Source organism: Hibiscus syriacus, unplaced genomic scaffold, assembly GCF_006381635.1.
Source record: "Hibiscus syriacus cultivar Baekdansim isolate YM2019G1 unplaced genomic scaffold, ASM638163v2 tig00005974_pilon, whole genome shotgun sequence".
NCBI classification, from domain to species: Eukaryota; Viridiplantae; Streptophyta; class Magnoliopsida; order Malvales; family Malvaceae; genus Hibiscus; species Hibiscus syriacus.
This window is the reverse complement of record NW_024062076.1, coordinates 2,428,444-2,451,584: the sequence shown is the minus strand read 5'-3', so window position 1 is coordinate 2,451,584 and position 23,141 is coordinate 2,428,444. Positions and strand designations below refer to the sequence as shown.

At 31.6% G+C, this 23,141-nt stretch overlaps 2 protein-coding genes and 1 long non-coding RNA gene across 5 annotated transcripts; 2 read left to right on the top strand and 1 right to left on the bottom strand.

Annotated features, from left to right (window-relative positions):
* Window positions 1-2,619: 2,619 nt before the first annotated feature.
* On the bottom strand, window positions 2,620-3,207 carry LOC120200410 (ubiquitin-conjugating enzyme E2-17 kDa-like). Its single transcript, XM_039201276.1, has one exon. The coding sequence runs from the start codon at window positions 3,064-3,066 to the stop codon at window positions 2,620-2,622; it is 447 nt and encodes a 148-aa protein (XP_039057207.1). The 5' UTR covers window positions 3,067-3,207.
* Window positions 3,208-9,101: 5,894 nt separating this feature from the next.
* Window positions 9,102-10,180, top strand: LOC120200476. The gene is made up of 3 exons (XR_005523549.1): window positions 9,102-9,246; window positions 9,830-10,095; window positions 10,166-10,180. It is a non-coding gene; the product is annotated as an uncharacterized LOC120200476 (long non-coding RNA).
* A 147-nt stretch (window positions 10,181-10,327) lies between these two features.
* LOC120200475 (cyclin-dependent kinase F-4-like) lies at window positions 10,328-22,626 on the top strand. 3 transcript variants are annotated; one of them, XM_039201310.1, is made up of 19 exons: window positions 10,328-10,842; window positions 10,929-11,007; window positions 11,110-11,178; window positions 11,261-11,350; window positions 11,437-11,575; window positions 11,662-11,764; window positions 11,854-11,906; window positions 11,995-12,061; window positions 12,236-12,344; window positions 12,436-12,501; window positions 12,651-12,719; window positions 12,821-12,884; window positions 12,960-13,082; window positions 13,248-13,279; window positions 13,391-13,460; window positions 13,719-13,987; window positions 18,256-18,264; window positions 19,712-19,717; window positions 22,616-22,626. In XM_039201310.1, exons 1-16 carry the CDS (start codon window positions 10,835-10,837, stop codon window positions 13,937-13,939), a joined length of 1,362 nt encoding a protein of 453 aa, XP_039057241.1. In that variant the 5' UTR covers window positions 10,328-10,834; the 3' UTR covers window positions 13,940-13,987; window positions 18,256-18,264; window positions 19,712-19,717; window positions 22,616-22,626. The 3 variants fall into 3 exon arrangements, with proteins under 3 accessions (XP_039057241.1, XP_039057240.1, XP_039057239.1); XM_039201309.1 differs by having other exon boundaries at window positions 13,716-13,987; XM_039201308.1 differs by having other exon boundaries at window positions 13,713-13,987.
* The last annotated feature ends 515 nt before the right edge of the window (window positions 22,627-23,141 follow it).

Genomic DNA, 23,141 nt, shown 5'->3' with positions numbered 1-23,141 from the left:
TCATCCTAAACTTTCTTAAACTTTTCAAATTCAACCACACAACTTGATAAACATAGAATTAAATCTCAACTTTATAATTAAACCCAAAAATCAGCATATTAAATAAATTCCCAGCATTACAATAATTTAATCAAACGATACATCCACATTTAATAAACTTAAAATCAAGTCCTCATAATATTGAGACTTTTCAAATTCCATCCTCAAATTTTACCAAATTTGAAATTTGGTTCCAAATAACTTTAGAACTTCAATTTCCAACATTTTCAACTATAAAAAATCAGCATTATCCCTTCAAATATTACATTCTTGAAATAATATCCCACAATTCTCAAAACTTGTATATTAACCCTTTTACTAACTCAAGACTCCAAATTGATCCAAATTGATCTCCAAGTCATATATAACACTTCTAATATCAATTCTAGACCATAGAAAAATTTTCAATATTTCCCCCTAATTTTTCCCCAATGGTTGAATGTCACTATGATCATAAGACTAGCTTTTCATTCAATTTCAAGCATGAATTCAACTTCCTTACTTTAAATTCCTGCTACTCTAATCAACATAACATCTAATTGAACCAAAATCCAATATCACCAAAACCCTAATTAGTCTAAATGCTTTAAATCATTCTACACTTGAATTTAAACATCATACATGCTTGAAATTAATCTCCAACATCAGAAACATAATAATCTTTCATTAATTCTTCAAACTCCAAAACCCTACATAAACCCTAACCTTCAATCTCAACATTTAAGCATCTTCACTATGAAAATATTGATACCAAATGATAGAGAATTTCATGTAGATTAATTCCCTAATTCATAACTTAGTCCAAAAATAAATCATGTAAGCTTAAAAAATAAAAAATAAAATGTTTACCTTGGAGAAATGGTGGTTTCGGGCAAGCTTGAAGAAGGAGATGATTTTGTGCTAAGTTTCTTGATTAATCTAGTATTTATTAACCTTGACACATGGAACTTTAATAATATTGAATTTATTAAAATTCAATTAATGAGAAATCCCAAAAATACCATTAATGAAACTTGATAATTACTATCGCAACTATTTTTCGGGTGGACTCGAAATTGGGCTTCGACTTAAATAAAACATGTTAGAGTCACCACCGATCATTTTAAAAAAAATATTTAGGCTGATCGGACACCATCTTACCTGATCCACGTTTTACCAGAAATATGTCGGGCTCGGGAGTCGGTTATAGTCAAGGAAGGATTAGCACCCTTGAACTGTCCTTTCGATACCATTTTAATTTCTTGGTTGTCTTAATCGCAAAAAGTAGAAGTTTAAATAATAATTTAAATAAAATATAAATTATTTACCTTTGATAATCATTTGAAATTTAATTGGATTCCCTAAAAAATAAAGTTAGAGTTCAGAAAGAAAATAAAATAAAAAAAAATAAAAATACACAAAATTAGAAATTAAAAGTGTAGTCTTGATTAAAGGGAACCTGAAATCAAACGAAAGAAAATAGTTAAATTAAACTCTAAATAAATTTTTAAAAAATGAAAGTGTAATAAATTAGAAAGAGTAAGCGAATTATAGTCAAGATGAAACAAAATAATAAAAAATAAATAAAGATTGGTGCTTTAATTTGAGGAAACCTAAAAAATTGAATAAATACAAATAAACCAAAATAAAAATTTGATACGAAAGGATTCTGAAAAACACATGAACAAAAGAGACGTTAATAAATAAAATATAAATCAAAGATCTAATATAATAAATACATATAATAAGACGAGGAAGCAAAATATACAATAAATTATAACCTGCAAGGTAAAACCAAAAATAATTTTAGAAGTACAGTAAATGGATAAAAGAAATCAAATAAATTAAAAATTAAAATAAACGAAATAAAAAAGGAAGGAGCCTTCGAAAAGATAAAAAAATATTAGTGAAAATAGAATAATAATTAAATAAAAATATTAAATCAAATCATAAATGAAAATAAATTAGTGTTTAGATTTACAATAATCAAAGTTAAACATCAAAATTAAATTACAAAGAAATGGACTATGTTATGTGGTGCACCAAAGATAGGGGGACCAGAAGAAGAATTTAACCACAATATTTGAAGGGTTATGGAGGAAATTTACCTTGAAAAATCAATAAAACCAAAAATGTGGCATTTCCATTCATTTGCGCGAGTGCTTCTGCCTTCTCATTTCCCTACAGCCAGACGTTTTACCACCGATGATCTTTGTCGGTCGGTCGTCAGTCGCCGTCAACGATGGCTGTTAGAGTCCAAATTACACAACAAAAGCTCGTCTCAATCTCATAAGCTTGAATCTGGAACCCGTTTCTCCAGAAAATGTCCCGGTTGCTGTAAAATGGGTGAAAACAGTTTGGCTTTCCGCTCTCTAATCCACCGTTAGATCATTCGAATTTCAGAATATGTTGCTCACAATCATTCCTTCTCTCGTTTCACCGTTGGAATCTTCGAACGGATGTCCCTGTCGCTGGTGAAGGACTCCGACCGAATGGTAAAATTCCATTTCTCTTCTCCTTTTCTATTTTGTTTCTCTTTGAAGTCTGACTTTAATCTTTTCTTGTATGCAAGTCGGCTCCATTTACATTCGATATCTTGGGTCATGGGGGTTGCAGCTTCTGAGTCCACAATCGGGCAGTGCTCTCATATTTGGCTTTATCGGTCTTGTACATGTGAGCAATCTCAGGTACCAGAGGGTCATCGGGATTCGGATCCGTGAGAAGTGAGCATATTGACAGAAATACCTTGGATATGGTAAGGGCAAGGCTCCACTGTTCCTTCATAATGTCAAGACAGATGCTTCCATTGATGTTGATGTTAGGATGGAAAACCTTTGTTCGGAAAGAAACCTTAGGAGGCTTGAATGGATAGTCTGGGGAAAAGTGAATGGCAATAAGAAAGAGTCCTCCAGCGAAAGGATTGTCTGCTGAGTCCATGATTATTGCTTTCCAGTGGAACATATCATCACCAACATGACCAGCACTGCAAGATGCAGGAGGATCCTTTTGGAGATCCTTCAACTCCTTGTTAATCTGCTTTGAAGCCATGAGATTCAATACAACCCGCTCCAAAGTCTCGACCAAACAATAAGACGAGTGCCAAAACTTGAGCTTGGCCTTAGAGAAGAATAAGAAGAAAACAACAAATTTCAAGTGAAACAATGATCAATACAAACTGGTGCTTTGGATTTGGATCTTGTTTGGTTATTTATTACTAAAAAATTGAAAATCAAATCAAATGAGAAAACCAACAAAAAGGCAGTAGATTATCCTCTGCCACGCGACACTCTGTTTTACTCTTTTAGCTCTCTATAGAATTTTCAATTACAGTAGCTCCCTGGCTGTCTTTTTCCCTTCGTTTTTTTCTTTCTGTTGAACATCGCTTGGGGTTTAAAAAATGTTGTTAGGAGGTTGCATTGGCCAGAGATTTGGTGGGTCTGCAAAATAATTGTAATATATAAATTAATAATAATAATAATAATAATAATAATAATAATAATAATATATTGTTTTTGTAGACCCATACAAAAATGGGTGTCTACAATTACCAAATGTATTGAATTATCTTCCATTAAAATATTCCTTAGTCAAAAATGAATTAACTTGACTTTGATTTTTCACTTTGGCTATGTAATTTTTCAAAATTACACTTTAGTCACTAAAATTGCACTATTCGACCAAATCTGAAAAATTACACTGTTCTGAGTTAGATTTTCTTTGATCTAAAATATAGAAATAATATTTCCAAAAATTTTCTAACATCCTTCAATTTTCATAACAAAATAATTGTAATATATAAATTAATAATAATAATAATAATAAATAATAATAATAATATATTGTTTTTGTAGACCCATACAAAAATGGGTGTCTACAATTACCAAATGTCATTGAATTATCTTCCATTAAAATATTCCTTAGTCAAAAATGAATTAACTTGACTTTGATTTTTCACTTTGGCTATGTAATTTTTCAAAATTACACTTTAGTCACTAAAATTGCACTATTCGACCAAATCTGAAAAATTACACTGTTCTGAGTTAGATTTTCTTTGATCTAAAATATAGAAATAATATTTCCAAAAATTTTCTAACATCCTTCAATTTTTCATAAAATTCCAGTTCGATATGATTATCCGATTTCAATACTGAACTTTATCGCTTTATTGTTTTTAACACAAATCCCATACTGAAAAACTGATTCCCACAAAAATCCTTATTTTAAGCCAAACTATTCATTTACTGGATAAAATTTATAACTTTTCAAAATTACATTTTTTGTCTATAAACTTTTACAAAGTTTATACTTTATCCCTCAAACTTTCAAAACTTACATTTAAGTCACTAGTAAAAATTTGGGGTATTACATTAGGAACCTCAAAAATAAATTTAGCATGTCACAAAAGCATCTAAAATAGAGTAGAAAATCATGCTTCTAAAACATAACGAAAATCAATCGAGAGATCGAGAACCTTATTGCTAATGCAATCTAAGCCTCCTAACTCAATAGCACTACTTCCCCTTGATTAAATATGACCAAGAACACTCAAAATAAACATCTAAACATAATAAAACACACACACACAAAAAAGCAATCATCACAACTCCCAGATTTCCAAAAAACATTGAAATCAAGCTTGTTTTAAACAAATTGATATGTAAACCGTTAGCAATAGAAAAAATAATTTAGAACTGTCATAATAATCTCAAAATAATCTTAATTAAATCAAGAAAACCTCATAATCACCTCATAAAAATTATCATATTAATTAACTCCGAAAATCACTTTTATTTTGTAAACTCATTTTTGAAAGCATTGATCATTTAAGATCATTATCAAAGTGAATCTTAAATCATTGAAGCACAAAAAAGAACCAAGATTAAGAAGTTACCTTGCACACTCTTTATGTAATATAGATGAATAAGATAAAGGAAATGAAGAAGAAGAATAAGCGATGAAAACACCAATGGAGAAGAGAATGGACGGTAATGGCAAGGAAATGAAGCAAATAGAATTTAGGAAAGAAATCAAGAAAGAATGAGAAAAAAATCAACAAGAAATTGCAATCCAATGAAGAAGGAAGAATTCATCCATGGAAGGTGTTTGGGAGAAAATTGGGAAAGCTACAATTGTGTTTGGGTGAAGAGAATGGAAATAAATGAGAAGATATTTACAAATGACAAATTAAAAAGGAATTATGAGAGTGAATCTAGATAAGAATTAAGGAAAAGGGAGAATGAAATTTACGATTGAGAAAAGAGGGAAAGGTGAAGAAATATAAGTCTTGGTAAAACTATCTTCATAGATTTTGATATTTGATCCTTTTACCATTTAGTCACTAGAATAGATATTCTCATTTAATTCAATTTAGTCACTTTGTAAATCTATTTTTATAATATTATTAAAAATCATATTTAATATTACACAAATCATTTAAACACTTTCCAATAATATTTATAATTTTAGAAAACCAAAAATAATGTTTTATCGGTAATCCCAAAAATTCCCGATTATTGACCCGAACTACTAACCCGAATTTTGGGATGTTCCACACTCTCTAAGTAAGTTGGCTCGACTTTACATTGCTAATATTGTTCGTCTTCATGGGGTACCATTGTCCATCATATCATATCATGATCCAAAGTTTACGTTGAAATTTTGGAAGTCTTTACATAGTGCCCTTGATACTCGGTTAAATTTTAGTACTTCTTATCATCCTTAGACTATTGGTCAATCCAAGCGGGTAATTCAAATTCTAAAAGATATGTTGAGGGATTATGTGGTTGATTATAAAGTCAGTTTGGATGAATTCTTATCGCTAATAGAGTTTGTGTACAATAATAGTTACTAAGCTAATATTAATATGACACCTTATGAGACTCTATATGGACGTAAGTTTCGAACTTCTATTAGTTAGGCTAAGCTTAATTAACTTAGATTGTTAGGATCATATTTGGTTTTCGAGCTATAACAGACTGTCAAGATGATTTGGGATAAACTTAAGGCAACCTTTGACAAACAGAAGTCTTATATTTATTTGAAGCATCGTGATATTAAATACGTGGTGGGTGATGAGGTTTTCTTGAAAGTATCTTCATGGAGAAAGGTATTTGTTTTGTTCGGAAAGACAAACCGAGTCTCATTTTATTGACCCTCTATCAGAGTATTCATCGTGTTGGACCAATTCCCTATCGACTTGAGTTACCATCCGAGCTTGCACACATTCATGATGTTTTCCATGTTTTAGTGTTAAGGCGTTATAGAGTTAACATGTCTCATGTTATGGCAATGGATGAGGTAGAGATTAGACTTGGTTTGAGATTTGAAGAGGAGATAATTGAAATCCTTGAAGACGACACGAAAATTCTCCAGAGGAGTATCGTTAAGATGGTCAAAGTCTTATGGTGTAACCGAGATTATGAGGAGGCCACGTGGGAGACTAAGGTCATCATGAAGGTTCAATATCCTCATCTTTCCCTTATAGATAAATTTTGAGGCCAAAATTTTATTTAAAGAGGAAAGTTGTAACACCCCGATTTAGCCATAATTTTAAAACCTTAAAATTTGGAGGTTTTGTTTTTAAAATCCCTAAATTGGATTAGGAATTAAATTAGAATTAATGGAGATTTTGGATGCCTAAATGTGAAATTTGTGACCATTTTGCAAAGGAAGAAAAACTTTAGTCCACTTTCAAAAATCCTACAGACCGCGCCGCACCAAGGCGACTAGAGTTCGCCAACCACCCCGTGTCTCATCCCTCAGCTCTTTGCTTAGTTGTGTAGTTGTCGTCGACTTGATTTCGGTAAGAAACCGAGAATATAGGGTTGCATCACCACCGCGCGTGGTCATCCTTAGCCGTTCAGATGTGGGCTTTACGTGAGAGTGGCTACATTTGCTCGATTTAGTGTCGATCATGCTCGTCGTTAGTCGAGGTTGTTGTCTTTTGGCCGTCGTAAGTCACGACATGAGAGGTCGTGTGTGTCGCCGTCTTCTCAAGCCTCGGTTACTATTGTGGCACTTGTTGCCGGCGACCTTATGTTGCAGCAAAATCAGCTGCCACGGACCGACAGCTTGCTGCCACGGTCCATATTCGAGTTGAGATTTGTTTTATTGGTTTCGTATTAGCGTTACATATTTCAGAAATTGCATGATTGGGTTTATAATTCGAGCATTCATATTTTGTAGGAGACGTTGACTCAGAGATGGAGTTATCACTTCCTCTACCTATTTAGACTTTTCTGACCCAAATTACGAGAATAACTCGTGATTAATCGTTTAGTTCATTAGTAGTTTCGATTTGGTTCTTGATATAATATTAAATTAGTTATTACTATTAATTAATTTGTAGGATCTGATTCGTTACGACCTAGTGTTATAGTTGAGTATGGGAACCGACCGCACGTCGTTAAGTCTTAATTTTATATGTGTGTCTCTATTTTGTGTTATAGTTTTTCTATGAATTTCTTATTACTTGGCATATTCTTTGTTTGACTTGCAAGCATGATCGTCTTGTGGGAAAATTGTTTGTCTAGGATGCACTTCAGATGATATTTGTGATACATGTTACTACGTTAGTTTTCAGAACGAGATGCAAGTTAATTTTTCAGTCACCAATTTATGATTTGCATTAAGATATATAAATTATCATTCAAATCAGATTGAAATTTGTATAATTTGTATAATTTATGATAGGGAAGTTTAGTGGATTTACCTATCGAGAAGAATCTCACTTCAGATTATCAGTGGGTCCTTTCTTTGAAGCGGACTTCCACTTCATAATGGTGTATAATAGAGAGTGGTTTTGGGGAAATTTTCTCTTTCGATGGTGTATGAAGATTGAGTGTATTTACATTTGCATATTTGTCATGTCACGTGTATTGTGTTTCGGTTTGTCATTATGTTATATTTGATTGGTTGTACAATAGAGATACACTAATCTTAATAACTTACATCCTCTATTGTTTTTTCTTTCATATAGTCAGACTTAGACGATTCAGTACGTTGAGGGTCACATCACTTTTTCAGATAAATTATTACATTATGTATGAATCTTATTCGGATTTCCTACATCGTACTCTTATTTATAATTTGGGATTATTATTTATGTAAATTGTGATATTGGTTATTGTTATTTTTGGACTATTTTTTCATGCATTTACAGATTCATTTTATTATTATTATTATTTTGAACTTTTCAAACTTTTGAAATCAATAAAATCACAACGTTTGAGCTTTGAATATTTTTCATTAATTAAATGATATTTATAAGTTTTTTAATTTAATTATGGTTTCCTTAAGGGATAAGTTTTAATGTGACTCTCTTATCTAACTCACTTTTTTAGGCCGAGTAAAGGGGTTACACTAATCATATGCAAGGGTAGATTTAGGAATATTTTTGTGGTGAGAACATATATGTAGGTAACACAGATTTTTTATATAAGGTAAACACAAATAAAATTTTAAGTAGACACAATCAAAAAAATAGATAATTAATCGGAGAAAATTTAAATTTTAAAATAGATACATATTCGACCAAAGTTTGTTATGGATTTGCCACTAATCACACGTGTATTCATTCTATACGATTGTATTATGAATCTATTTTGATATTTAATTCGGTTTGAATGTCAATTTGATAAATACGTTTTTATAATATTATTTTAATAAAAAAAAAACCTTAAAACATATATACTATATCTACAAAAGAGTGATAAATTCATGTACAAATGCATATTAAAAATGACAAAAGCAATAACAAACTAATCGAAATTTGGTTTGGTTTAAAAATAACAAATCAAAATTTGGTTGGAAGTCGTTTTATTTTAAAATTGTGATGAGAGAAAAAAGATTAGACGCTGGACTCGTGAGAATGGTATGTCCCAAATCCCAATAAAGAACAGACACGAATTGAAAATGATGCAGACATCCGACCGTCCATCATCCTAGCGTAGCATAATAGGTTAAGGCGTAGCATAATAGGTTAAGGCGTAGCGTAGAGAAAGCTGCAGTCTAACTACCGAAATATAAGCGTTTTTCTCATTGTTTCCGCGACCCTTACTTAAATATCGTTATCTAAAAAAAAGGAATAGATATTTCGATTCAATTTCCAAACACAAAAGAAAAAAATTGTACTATTTTTTGCTTCTTAGGGAGACGGTGAAATAGAGAAGCTCTGGATTCCTTCTCTTCCCGTCCTTGGCGACGGTGCTTATTCCATTTAGTTTTCAGGTATCTCTCCTTATCGTTCAAGAAAATTCTTCACCTGGATCTGATTTAGATTAGAGGTTTTTATTGGATTTTTTTTTGTTTCTTTTGCTACCTCTTCTTAATTAGGAACTCTTTTTCCTTCATGTTGTTTAGTTGATTTAATTTATTAGGGTTTGCATCTTGATGTTCTGAATAATTTCTTTGGACTTGTCGTCGACCTTTTCCCCAATTGATTCGTTGATGTTTTTGTTTCGTGGCTCCTTTCACGGGGTTTCCGGTATGTGGTTGTTTCTAATAGGGGAAAGGATTGTTGTTATATAGTACTGGGCATTGATTTTGTCATGATCTGATGAGTCGCTAGCAGTTGAGAATGGTTGATTTTCACATTACTTGAATTTTTCACTTTTTTTGTACATAATTGCGTATATATGATTGAACCACTGCGTCTTATTTATAGAATTGCTATTCCCTTTTAGATTAGTCATCAATTATATCTTGATCTTGTACTATTTTTCCTATTCCTAATAGTTTGTATCATATTAGATTATCTGCTCCTCTTAGATCTATCTTGACTCTAATTTCAGTTGATGTTATTTTATGTTAGATTGCACCGGACCTGGATTTAAAAGGTTTAGTTTCCTTTTAAAGACATGGAACAAGTGTGGTTCTGGTCAAATTGCCACCTTTTCCGGATTTGTCATTCCAAGAAGTACTCGACTGGTGGTTTCTTTTCCATGGAGATTTTCTCTTGGTTTCCTTTGTCAATTGCACATAGTGCCGATTCTCTTTTTAATACCCAACACTGGAAGTGTAATGCATGTTATTTCAGAGATGGGTGTTAGATCTTTAGCACACTTCTGTCTTCTGCGAGTAAGCAATTTTTCTCTTTCTCTATCTGACTAAAATTAGACAGTAAGGTACTAAATATATTTCTTGGTAGTGCTTTGCTGATACAATATTTGGTCAAATATTTTACTAAAACACCTTCCAGGTAAAATATATATTTACATGATTATCTTTCCCATACCTATTAACTATTTATTTGTTTTTGTAACCTTTGTCTTATTTTTTATTTCCTCTTCAATCATCACTGGGCTGAACTCTCACGGTAGATAGGTGATTACTAAGATTTAGCTGGTACTGTACTCGGTTAATTTTCTATTGTTGCTCCTAAGTCCTGACGGCTACTGATTACTGATGTGATCTTGCAGGTACTGCAACAGTTTGTTCTTAGTATTTGTGAGTTAATTGCAATTAAGCTTCTGAACCAAATGGATGTATGTTGAGCTTGGTATCCTTTATGTTGTCTGAAGCAATCATTCTGGTTGGTTTGTATCAGCATGTTTGGTGGAGCTCGTCTGTTTATTCCGTTGATGTGTTGTTTTCTTCTTGAAGCTGTGGGTTTAGTACCAAATAATGCTGTGAGGCCCTTCCGCCATCAAGCTTCTGGTGGATTTAGCTGACCGGCAGGACAATTTTTCCTTTTAAATGTTTTATAGTTTTCATTTAATACAAGCAATCTTCTAGTGAAGATAGATGTCACGAGTCCATTGTTGGTTCTTATAAGTCTCTTGAATAAAGAAAGGGCTACTTTTTAATCTGCTAGAAAATGGAAAGGTAAGTTTCTTACTCTTTTATCGTACTTCACAATATTCATTCTATGCATGATCTGTTTTTTCTTATCAATGTTTCAATGATCTTAGGTACAAGTTAATTAAGGAAATTGGCGATGGAACATTTGGAACTGTGTGGAGAGCTATTAATAAACTCTCTGGTGAAGTTGTGAGTATTCCTGGGATTTCTTTATTTTGATTTACAAACATGTTTATTTTAATATGTTGGTGTTGGTATATCCTTTTGATATGATTATTTTCTGTTTTGAAGGTTGCAATTAAGAAAATGAAGAAGAAATATTTCTCGTGGGAAGAGTGTGTGAATCTGAGAGAAGTTAAGGTAATATGATTTGCTTTTTTCTCTCTTTGGTTTTTCTCCTAGTTTTCCCAACTTATGCATGATTGCCTGTTTTCCTTGACAGTCACTGCGGAAAATGAATCATCCCAATATTGTGAAGCTTAAGGAGGTCATCAGAGAAAATGACATTCTATATTTTGTGTTTGAATATATGGTTTGTAACCTATCTGAGTTCTACCATAACATGTTTTTAATCAATGGGGGTTATGTTATTTAACTGTTATAATGAAATTGCTACAGGAATACAACCTATACCAACTTATGAAAGACAGGGAAAAGCTTTTTTCAGAAGTTGAAATCAGAAATTGGTGTTTCCAAGTCTTTCAAGGTCTTGAATACATGCACCAGCGGGGATATTTTCATCGCGACCTAAAGCCTGGTTATTTTTTTTTTCTATAAAATTTATATTTTTGTTACATTTACTCAAAAGGAATATCCTGTCACTAACTGCCTTTTTGTATCCAGAGAATTTGTTGGTTACTAAAGATATAATCAAAATAGCTGATTTTGGTCTTGCACGAGAAATAAGTTCACATCCACCTTACACGGAGTATGTCTCAACACGCTGGTAGGTTTGATATTTGAGACTTAGTGTTTTTTCGACCCTTTCTTCCCTATATTCATTCCACCTCTAAGCTTGGCTTTCTTCTTTTTTAGGTATCGTGCCCCTGAAGTACTTCTTCAATCATACCTTTACACGGCAAAAGTTGGTGTGTTTTCCGTGTAATTAATAGTGAATAACTTAAGATAAAAGTGGTGATAGACCTTTTTAGTTACGGTTTTTCTCCCTAATTATAGATATGTGGGCGATGGGTGCAATCATGGCTGAGTTGTTCACCTTACGTCCTCTTTTTCCTGGCACAAGGTATGTTCTTTTTCCTTTATCGTGATTCTGTGTTGATTGTTGAGTACTTCTTGAGATCATGGGATTTTGTAGGCATTAAATGATATTATGTATATTTTTCTAATTAGTAATGAAAGTGGGTATTTGCCTGGTGATTCACGGAATTGATGTCAACCCTTATTGTTATGCGTGCAGTGAAGCAGATGAAATTTACAAAATTTGTAGTGTGGTAGGCACTCCAACTGAAGATTCATGGCCGGATGGGCTTAATCTTGCAAGAACCATAAATTACCGGTTCCCAGAGGTATTTCCTTCTCTCAGTTTTCTTCATATGGATTTTCTTTCCAGCAGATGGAATCTAATACTTTTGACCTGTCTGTTATTGAACATTGAAGTTCACTGGTGTGCATTTTTCTGCGTTGATTCCTTCAGCAAGTGATGATGCAATAAACCTTATTACAGTTGAGTGCATTTCTGCTAACACTGTTGCCTTTTATTACTTTCTACCCTTACTCTGCAGCAGCAAGGGCTTTCTGTTATGTCACTTTTAAATTATTATTTTTGGATTGTTTGAAGACAAATTGACATTTTCTTTACTGTTTGTCTCTAGTCTCTCTGTTCGTTGGATCCTTGCAGAAGGCCTACTGCTGCTGAGGCCCTTCAACATCCCTTCTTTAAGGTAGTATTTTAAAAAAAAATGTTCTTTTTTCTTTTATGAGGTCAAATGAAATTTATGCTGTAGCTAGTGCTCTGCTCATTGAATTTTCTTATGATGTGCAGAGTTGCCTTTATGTTCCACCCTCTCTTCGTCCTAAAGCAACTGTTTCTAGAACTCCTCCATCTGGTTTGATCTAATACACTGCATTTTCCCCCTTTATTTGGCTATTATATGGCTAATCTCTGTTTTGCATGCTTGTAGTTGGGGTGAGACGAAAATTGGAACAGCAATCAGCTAGAAGGTATTCTGGCTTTCTACCCAATGCAAGTCCCACTGGCAATCTTTCTTCTCTGAAGTCAAGTGCTTCTATGGGTGCAACCACAGGTGGTGGATTGTACATTATCTACTAAAAAACATAAATTGTTTACTAATGATATTTGATATTGAGTGCATGATCTAGTTTTTTTCCTTGTCCATTAACTCTTAAGTGCTGTTTACTTTCTTGAAGATCTTATATGATGTGTTTCTAATTATCATTAATTCTAGCAGGTGTGCAACGCAAGCTGGAGATGGTTAATCAGGTAATTGTTACTTATCATGTAATGTATCTTACTGCTTCTTGAGTGGTATTTTCTGTACTTTGCTTCTGAAAATAGTCTTTTTCTTTTCCCTCCCTAAATCATCTGAATAAGAATGATCAGAAATCCTTGAAGAACACTGTGAAGCAACCAAGGTATCGGCCACCAGGAAGAAAGAGTCCAAGTGAGTCTTTGGTATTTTTAAGTTTGACTTTTATTTTTAATATATATATTCAAGCATATCATGATTATTTGTACCTGAATATTACAAATTCATGGAAATATGCAAAATGAAGCGTACATAATGTATAATACAAATCAAGTGTAAAGTGGCAGTAGCTAGAAATGGTTAAATTTCCTGTCTGCTTACCGAACTTTGTTATTGGAATACTAATGTAGTTTTGTTTGTTATTGGAATTTGAAAATATATTGGATACAGCAGCGTCAATCAACAAGCATAGAAATGCATGTGGAGCTTCGGATGTAACGGAGAAGTTGGCAAAGGTTACAATTGGAAATCAGAGGCAGAATATTGGGCAACTAAGGCCAGCAGCAACGAAGGGTGGGGTGCAGTGGAATGCAGAATCTAAAAATGACATGTTTCTTAGACCGACCCAACAGATGCAATCTGGCAGAAGTTTTTCCAGAAAAGTAGGGGGATGAGATGGGTGGCCCGGAGTTATGGTTCTATAATAATTACTTGATGCATTCGTGATTTGAATTTTGTTGCGTTATACATATAGCTGGTTTTGGAGTATTTGTTTAGTTGAATTGGTTCATTACAATAATATGATGGATTTGTCTCGTTGTATTGATTGGTTGATTTAAGGCCGAAAAGAATAAACCGTTGTGGCCACTGGCCTAGGCAATCTATTTTTGAACACAAAATCACATTCCCCCATTTCTTGCTGAGATTACTTTGAATTTTGCCAATTCTCTTTTTTTCCCTCCAGGTTCTCTACGGTTTTGCTCTTGCTCTAATTAATTTGGATTAATTCCGGTCGCACATCTAACTATAGTAAATGAGTCTATCAATATAGACTGTATGTATGCACGAGATTTCAAACTCAAAATTTATTTAAAGGATACTTAAATTAACCTTGTTGATTGAATTTCGCACATTAACCCTCACCCCAATTGCAATCCAAAAGTAATTTCCATCCCTTTATCCAGCTTGTTCAATTATTGGACCATACAACAACAGACTTATTTTCATTTTCGAATCAATAATAATATATACTTTTCTAAGTATAATAATTACAAAATTGTTCTATTTAAATTGCTATATATATATATATATGAATTAATCATTATAAAATATAAATCTAAATAAAATTTAAAAACATGTGACAACCTTAATAACTCCACCAAAAACATCAGTAAAGATCCAACCCAGAAAGTAACTTGAAAGGTGGAAGTTAGCCCCCAATTCTGAATTTGGCAGGCAAGGCGTCACGCTTCCAACTTCTAAAGAAGAGATACCTATTCCCGAGGGGCATGGGTCGGTTTCGGTCAATTTGACCTGACTAAAATTTTTTATATCTTTTATCCGATTTAATCTGATTAGAAAAATATATATCTTCCATTCGATCCGAATTTGACCCAACTTTTTAAAATAAAATCTGAACACACTCCGACTCGACTCGAAATAATAAAAAATATTATTTTTATTTAATAAAAACAGTGATTTAATTAACAAAAATTATATATAGAGAGATATTATCATAATTATTCTTAAATATATAAAGTAAAATTATATTTTTTTGGTTGGGACGGATCGGGTAATTTTCACCCTAAACCCAAATTTAACCCGACCCGAACATAACCTTTAAAAAAACCCAAACCGACCCGTTCTAAACCTAATTTTTTTTAAAAAATCCGACCTGTCAGATTCGAGTCTCATACCTATCCTACCTATACCTAATAATGAATAACCAAACTCATCCAATCATAGGCATGCATGTGACATCGTCTCCTTTTTTATACTCTTCTCGGCTCTCTCAGTTCAAATACATCCGTCAGAATGCACCGCTGGTTGACCGCTGCTCCCGTTAGTCAGTCTCAAACCCAACCTCCAACGCCTCAATTCCCCTCCCCCACCGCTATTATTATTTGTTATTTCGGTGAATAAATTATTTGAGAAACTAACAACTAAACTTCGGATAAAATACATTATATGATTCTTTTGGTTATTTAGAATCTCTATTTAAAATAGGTGATTAAAAGCTCTCAACTGATATATATTTTAAATTATGATTTTAATAATTATTTTGATTATTTAATTTTTAAGATTATAAAATAATTATTACAATTTATAAACAATTATAAAACGATAAAATGTAATGATTATTTTACATCAATTTAAAAATTTTAATACATATTTTTGTAACTTTTAAAAAATTAATGATTAAAATAATTATTTGAACATTATTCAATGATATCTATTGTTTTTTATCCTAATTTTGTTAACTTTTAAAAAATTAATGATTAAAATTTTTATTATATGAATTTTACTTAGAAATTTTAATATAAATAAAAATATATTTTAATATTAATTCATTTTTTAAATTTTAAATAAACCAATAATATTAATAATCAAATTGTTTATTTTATAATATTAGTAAGAAAAAGAAAAATTTACTGACATATTAATAATCATTTATTTAATTTACCTAATATTTAATGCAAATTTAATCTATTTTTTTTGTCAAGTAGAGTAATTTAATAAAAAATTAAAAAACCAAAAACCAAAAGAGGTAAATAATTAAGGGCTCTTATAATGGTAATTTTCTTTACTTAAGTAAAGATATATTACATTACATATTAAAGTCACATATCGAAAATTAAATTCACATAAGTATAGACAACTATTTTCGTCCACGATAGTATATATTATATGATATTATATATTATATATTATATATTATATAGTATAAGTATATAGTATATATATTATATATTATATTATATATATTATATATTTTATGGTAGTATTATTATATATTTTATGGTAGTATATTGTGTATATTATAGTAGTATTATTATATTATATATTATATTATGTATATGATATATTTTATAGTAGTATTATTATATATATATATATATATATTATATATTATATAGTATATATTATTATTATAGTATAATTTATATATATTTATATATTATATGTATATATTATAGCATATATTTATTATATATTATAGTATATTTATATTATATATTTATTATATTGTATTATTATTAATATTATTTTCAGTTTTTTAGGTCCAAGGAGTCCATAAGTCCAAAAGTTCAGGTCCAACAATGGAGCCCAACTGAAGCAAGCCTGACCCAGTAAGCCCGGTAAGGCCCAAGCCCGTTTGCCTGACCCAATAGGGGCTAGGGTTTCATATCAAGCAAGCTCGTTTGCGTGGAGGCCACACGCCAGCAAGGTTCAAGAGCCGACTGTAATTTCCAGCCCTTGAAATTGTAAAACCAAAAAATCAAAGCAAAATTCGAACAACAAAGACATGCCTAGAGAATCAGCTACACCCAAATCCCGATAAAATCAGGATTACAACGCCCGATTCAGGGAAACAACTCGTTTTCGGAGGCTATAAAAGGCCACCCGGTGGAGCACTGCAAGACACGAGATCCAACAGATAGAAACCCAATAATATACGGAGGCAACACACAAAAACCGAAATACCAAATATCAAGCAGCAAATATTACAAGGCAAACAAGCATTTTTAGGCTAAAAAATGTCATCAAAAAGAAAGTTCAAACACAAAGGAGAAAGCTTTGTTCGTTTTCGCCACCAGAGTGAAGCCATGTAATACCCGAAAAATTTAGATAATTACCAAAATGAAAATTTTGAAAGTTTGATGGTCAAAGTAGAAAATTGGGAAAAATTTAAGGAATTAAGAGGTGATTTTTCCAATAATAATGTTATTCCATAAATGGATTTATTTAGTGACCAAATTATAAATTCGGTAAAGCTTGGTAACCAAAGTATAAACTTTAAAAAGTTTAAGGACCAAAATGTAATTTTTGAAAAATTTAAAATAGGTCACGAAAATAAGAAAATAAAAATATTATTTTCACATTTTTAAAATTTTGTAAAATAATATTTAATAGTTTAATTCCATGTTTAATTTGAACCGTTGGATTAAGGTGATTGAATTGTAATTTTTGGAAATTGTAAGGGTAAAACAGTAAAGTGAAAAATTATTTGTTCATCTTTGACTATTGGAAGATGATAATGTTGAGATGATATGATTTGAATGATGATAAGGATAAGTATCTTGGTTTTATGGTAATTATAAAGTTATATTAAGGGTAAATTGGTAATTTATCATTTAATGAATTCTAAATTTATTATATGATAAAGAAAGATGAAGAATTATCAAGGATATTTCTTCATTTCAGAAGATTGGACGTGGGATAGATCCCAAGGTAAGAAAATATTTTATTTTCAATTTTTGAGTCGATTCCTTTGGAATTCGGTTTATGCCGTGAAATAGGAAAGTGATCTATGCAAAAACGCTATCATTTGGTACAAATATTTCTTTCTAATCTTGCTGGATTTCAAAGATCCCAAATTTAAGGGTTTATGTTCATGATAGGATTCATGAAATTGATGATAAATCTTGATGATTTAGAGGTTGTAGATTCGTTTTCAAACATGATTTGTGGTTAAAACATGTTCAATCTTTATAGAGATTATTATGTAAAATTTGACCAAATTATAAGTTGGAGAACTTTGTGTTCTGATGAGATTTGATTTGGGATTTGATTGTAGAGATGATAAAAGGTTGATTGAAAGTTGATTTCATGCTTGAATCGACTCAAAATTGAGAAAAATCATGAAAACGTAGTTTTAAAGGATAAACTATTCGATCATGATGTATCTAAGTGATAAAATGGTAAAGAACCATTTTATGTAATTGGAAAAGATGATGTCAATGTTAAAAGGAATTATTAAGTGTTAAAGATTTGGTAGAAAATGAGTTCCAAGTATATTATGGATTTTGTTTTGGGGAAATGTGTTATGTTAGTATAATACTAACATAAGTATTGTTATGAATTTGTGATTTTATACAGATTGTGATTGAATTGTGATTGAAGCAAATCAAGTATAAAAGAGTTATTGTGGACCGTAGTGAGGCATACATATTGTGGATATTATAAAGTGTCAAGGTGAGTGCAATACATGCATGACATGGTACATAAATGTTTTATACATCGTGAACATAGATGTTTTATATATCATCTGGAAGACTTGCGAAGAGTCGACCTTGTTTAATTAGCATGATATTTGACATGGATGTTATTTTGGGTATGAATTGCCCTAATGTTTATACATGGTTATACGTTTCCATGGATGATTTAATTGATGACTATATGCCTAAATATGTTATTGAGGTTCAGTGGTATTAATGGCATGCCATAGAGTCTAGCAGCTGCAGAATTAAATAGTACTATAGTGTCAAATAAGATACATAGTACAAGTCAGGTGGGTGAAACCCGACCTCAGCACTACGGTGCATTATTAGGTGAGCAATGCTCGACCTCAGCACTTTTGTGCACTAGTTGACTCCTATACTGGGTTCCTCATAGATTGAGAATTGTGGTCAATAGTAGTGGATAAAAATGATTTTATTATATTATGTTGTTTTGATTTTGAAATGGAAATTCATGCATGAGTTGTATTACACTATTTATTATTTTAATTGCCTCACTAAGTATATACTTAGCGTGTGATGATTTTCACGTATAGGTAAAAAGCCAGTAGTGGAATAAAGAGGTCAAAGCGATATCAAGCATCGAGGTGTATATTTTCAATATCAGTAAGACATCTTAAGATGTAATGTTGACTTTATTAGTGGCATGTAATTATTAATGTTTTACTTGATTTGTTGAACAAATTTGGAAACAAAATGGTAATTTTATGAGTTTTATGTATTTTGCTGAAATTACTGTAGCAGTTACTATAGCAGTGCATCGATGCACTGTAGCAGTGCATCGATACACATTTTTGATTCAAAAATTTGGTGCATCGGTACACTGTTCACGTTAATGTAGCAGTGCATCGGTACACTATTCACTTTTCACAGTATTGTTCATCACTGTTCACGGTATTGTTTATCAATATTCATAAAAAAAATCTTTTGCATTAAATTTGTTATAATGAATCATAATTCATATGATATGATAATTTTGATAATATCATTTATCATTTTAAGAAAATAAATTTTGAATTGGAAATGGTTTTCAAAATTCTAGTGACATATATAATCTGTATAGGTATAATTATACGGGTTATAGGTGTTACATTTATTGGCATTAGAGCTACATGTTTAGCCGATTCTAGGACTAAGCCGAGATTGTTTTGAGTTAAAAAGTATATATATTCCACTAGGATGTCAAAAGTTACTGATAGTTGTATATATACAGTGATGATGCTTATACGGAGTAAAGTTACTCTTTACTATTGTAAGATAATTTTGACTATGTTCAGATGTTGGAAACTAAAGACGAAGGTAAGAAAGTTGATAACGTTGAAAAGAAAGTTGAGATTGAAGTCGACAAAAAGGAACCTAAGACGACTGCTGTAACACGCCATAAAAGGGTGAGTGCTGTTAGGGATTTTCCTCCATATTGTGGAAGAAATGCCCCAGCTTTCAATGAAGTTTCTGAATTGGAAGAATCGATTAAAAATTTTAAACGACTTACGAGAAAAGTCAAATCGGATGAGGACCAGGAGGAGATTTATGAATCTAGTGATGATTCTGAGCTTCCTCCAGGTAAGCTTAAATAAGTGAGAAATATTTAAGCTAAGCATTAAATTTTTTAAAGCATTGTTGATTCAATTTAATGCATTGTTGATTTGAGTAAGAGGAAATAAATAAGTGATAAATATGATTTCCGCTAAAAGTTTACAGAAAGCTGAGTTATTAGTGAATCAAATGATTATGAGTTGGATTGGGAATAGATATCAAGTCCATAAAACTTGATAGAGTTACCTTGCGAAGGTAAATTTGCGAGAAATGGATTGTCTAACCATTCCATGTTACAATGAAAATATTGTTTAGATTGAGATGGATTCTCAAGAACTTGAAAAGTGTCAAGTTCTTAATGATAAGAAAAATAGTAAATTTGTTTACTAGTGTAGTTTTAGTATTAACTATTATGAAGTTATTGCTACAAATTGTCAAATTTTCTTATTGAACGATATGGATATTTAAACTATCATTGGAAATAGAAAATGTTTCAACTGTTCGAAAATATTTTCTTTAGATTTGGAAAAGTTATACAAATTTCCTTAAGAATGAAATAAGGAATTCTAAAGTGGAAATATTCAATTCTACTTGATATCAAGTGATATTACAGTGGGAAAAACTATGGGTTATGATGCAAGTGTTAATCAGATAAATAGTAAATGTCTGATAAAGATTCGGGAGCTTATGTTACTGATGAATCTGATGGGATTTTCATTAATGAGTTTTAGATCATTTTGATTATGAGTTGGTTGTCTCTACATTAAGGTTGGGTTAATGGTCGCAAGAAGCGATTAATTTAGAAACAAGTAGAGAAATAAAAAAAATTAGTGATTGATGAAAAAGGAAAATCATCACTAACGTGATATCATCAATGGTTACGATTAAGATGATATAAAAAGGATGTATAGCTTTTATAGCTAAACTGATAGATACTTAAGTACCTGAAGTAAGATCATATGATATTTCCATAACACGGGAATTTCCATATGTCTTTCTAGATTTATTATTTGGGTTACCTCACGATTGAGAGGTGCAATTTAATATTAATGGTTATCAAGGCATTGATCCTGTATTTATGGGTTCATATCGAATGATTGTGATTGAGTTAAGAGAATAAAGAACCAATTGCAAGAGCTGCTAAATCAAGGATTCTTTTGACCGAGTATTTCACTTGGGGTGAACCGATATTGTTTATAAAAAAATGGATCTATGCGATTATGCATAGATTATCGACAGTTAAACGAAGTAACTATCAAGAATAAATATCCTATTTGAGGATTGATGACTTGTTTGATTAGATTAAGGAAAATGTTCCAATGATAATTTTCAGAAAACGGTATAGAAACTACGAGTTCGTAGTAATGCCGTTTGGTTTAAAAAAAATGCTTTGGCAGCATTCATGAATTTGATGAATCGAGTATTTCAATTTTACTTGGATTAGTTTGAGGTGGTCTGTATTGATGACATTCTTGTATACTCGAAGACAAAGATAGAGCATGATGCTTATCTTCGTACTGTACTCAAAATACTTAAGGATAAAAAGTTATATGCCAAACTGTCAAAGTGTGAGTTTTGGCTATCAAAAGTTGCTTCTCATGTTTTCTCAGAAGATGGCATAAGAGTTGATCCAACTAAAGTTCAAGCAATATTGGAGTGGAAACCTCCAAAGAATGCTACAGAGGTCTGAAGTTTTTTATTTGGACTTGTTGGTTATTATCGAAGGTTTGTAAAAACATTTCGATGATTGCTTCTCCTTTGACCAAGCTTTTGTGAAAGGATGTTTCATTTGCTTGGACTGAGAAATGTCAAGAGAGTTTTGAAGCTATAAAGAATATTTTAACAGAAGCACCAATATTAGTACAACCGGAATCGGGCAAAGAATATGTGGTGTATAGTGATGCATTTCATAATGGTTTGTGGTGTGTACTTATGCAAGAAGGTAAGGTGGTAGCCTATGCTTCTCAACAATTAAGGACACATGAAAGGAATTATCCTACTCATGATCTTGAGTTACCAACAATCGTTTTTGCTCTAAAGATTTGGCGTCATTATTTGTATGGTGAGAGATGCCACATCTACACGGATCATAAGTGTTTGAAGTATATGTTAACTCAAAAAGAGCTCAATTTGAGACAGAGAAGATGGATAGAACTTTTAAAGGACTATTATTTGATCATTGATTATCATACGGGTAAAGAAAATGTTGTAGCAGATGTACTTAATCGGAAAACTTTTGCAGCTTTGCGAGCTATGGATGTGCGACTATTGTTGAAAGAAAATGGCGCACTATTGGCTGAATTTAAAATAAAGACGATGCTTTTAGATCAGATAATAGAGCTACAAATGAAAGATGACAGATGCTTGGAAAAGATTTCAATTGTAAAAAAATGTGCGACAAAAGAATTTGAAGTCAAGTCTGATGGGTGTCTATTTTATTGAGGAAGAATTTGTATTCCTCATGATGATGAGTTGAAGAAAGATATTTTTCTGAGGCACATTATAGTCCACTGACTATGCATCCAGGTGGGAACAAAATGTATCTGGATGTAAAGAGTCATTTTGGTCGCCGAGTATGAAAAGAAATATTACTGAGTTTGCTGCTACATATATGACATGTCAACAAGTAAAAGCTGAGAATAAAGTGCTTTCGGAATTGTTACAACTGATTTCTATTCCAGAGTGGAAGTGGTAAAGAGTCACTATGGATTTTGTGACAAGGTTACCTTTGACATCAAATAAAAATGATTCCATTTGGGTGATAGTGATCGGTTAATTAAATCGGCACATTTCATTTCGATGTGAATGGACTATGCATTAGATAAATATACATAGTTGTATATCAAGGAAATAGTTCGACTACATGGAATGTCAGTATTCATTATATCTGACTGGGATCCAAAGTTCACTTTAAGATTTTAGAAATATTTGCATAAAATTTTGGGTACTTGATTGAATTTCAGTACTTTATTTCATCCATAGAAGGATGGTAAATCAAAAGTACTATTCAAATATTAGAATATATGCTGAGTGCATGTGTGATTGATTCCAAAGAATCATAGGGGAAAAGTATTTTCTTTTAGTAGAATTTTTCTACAAT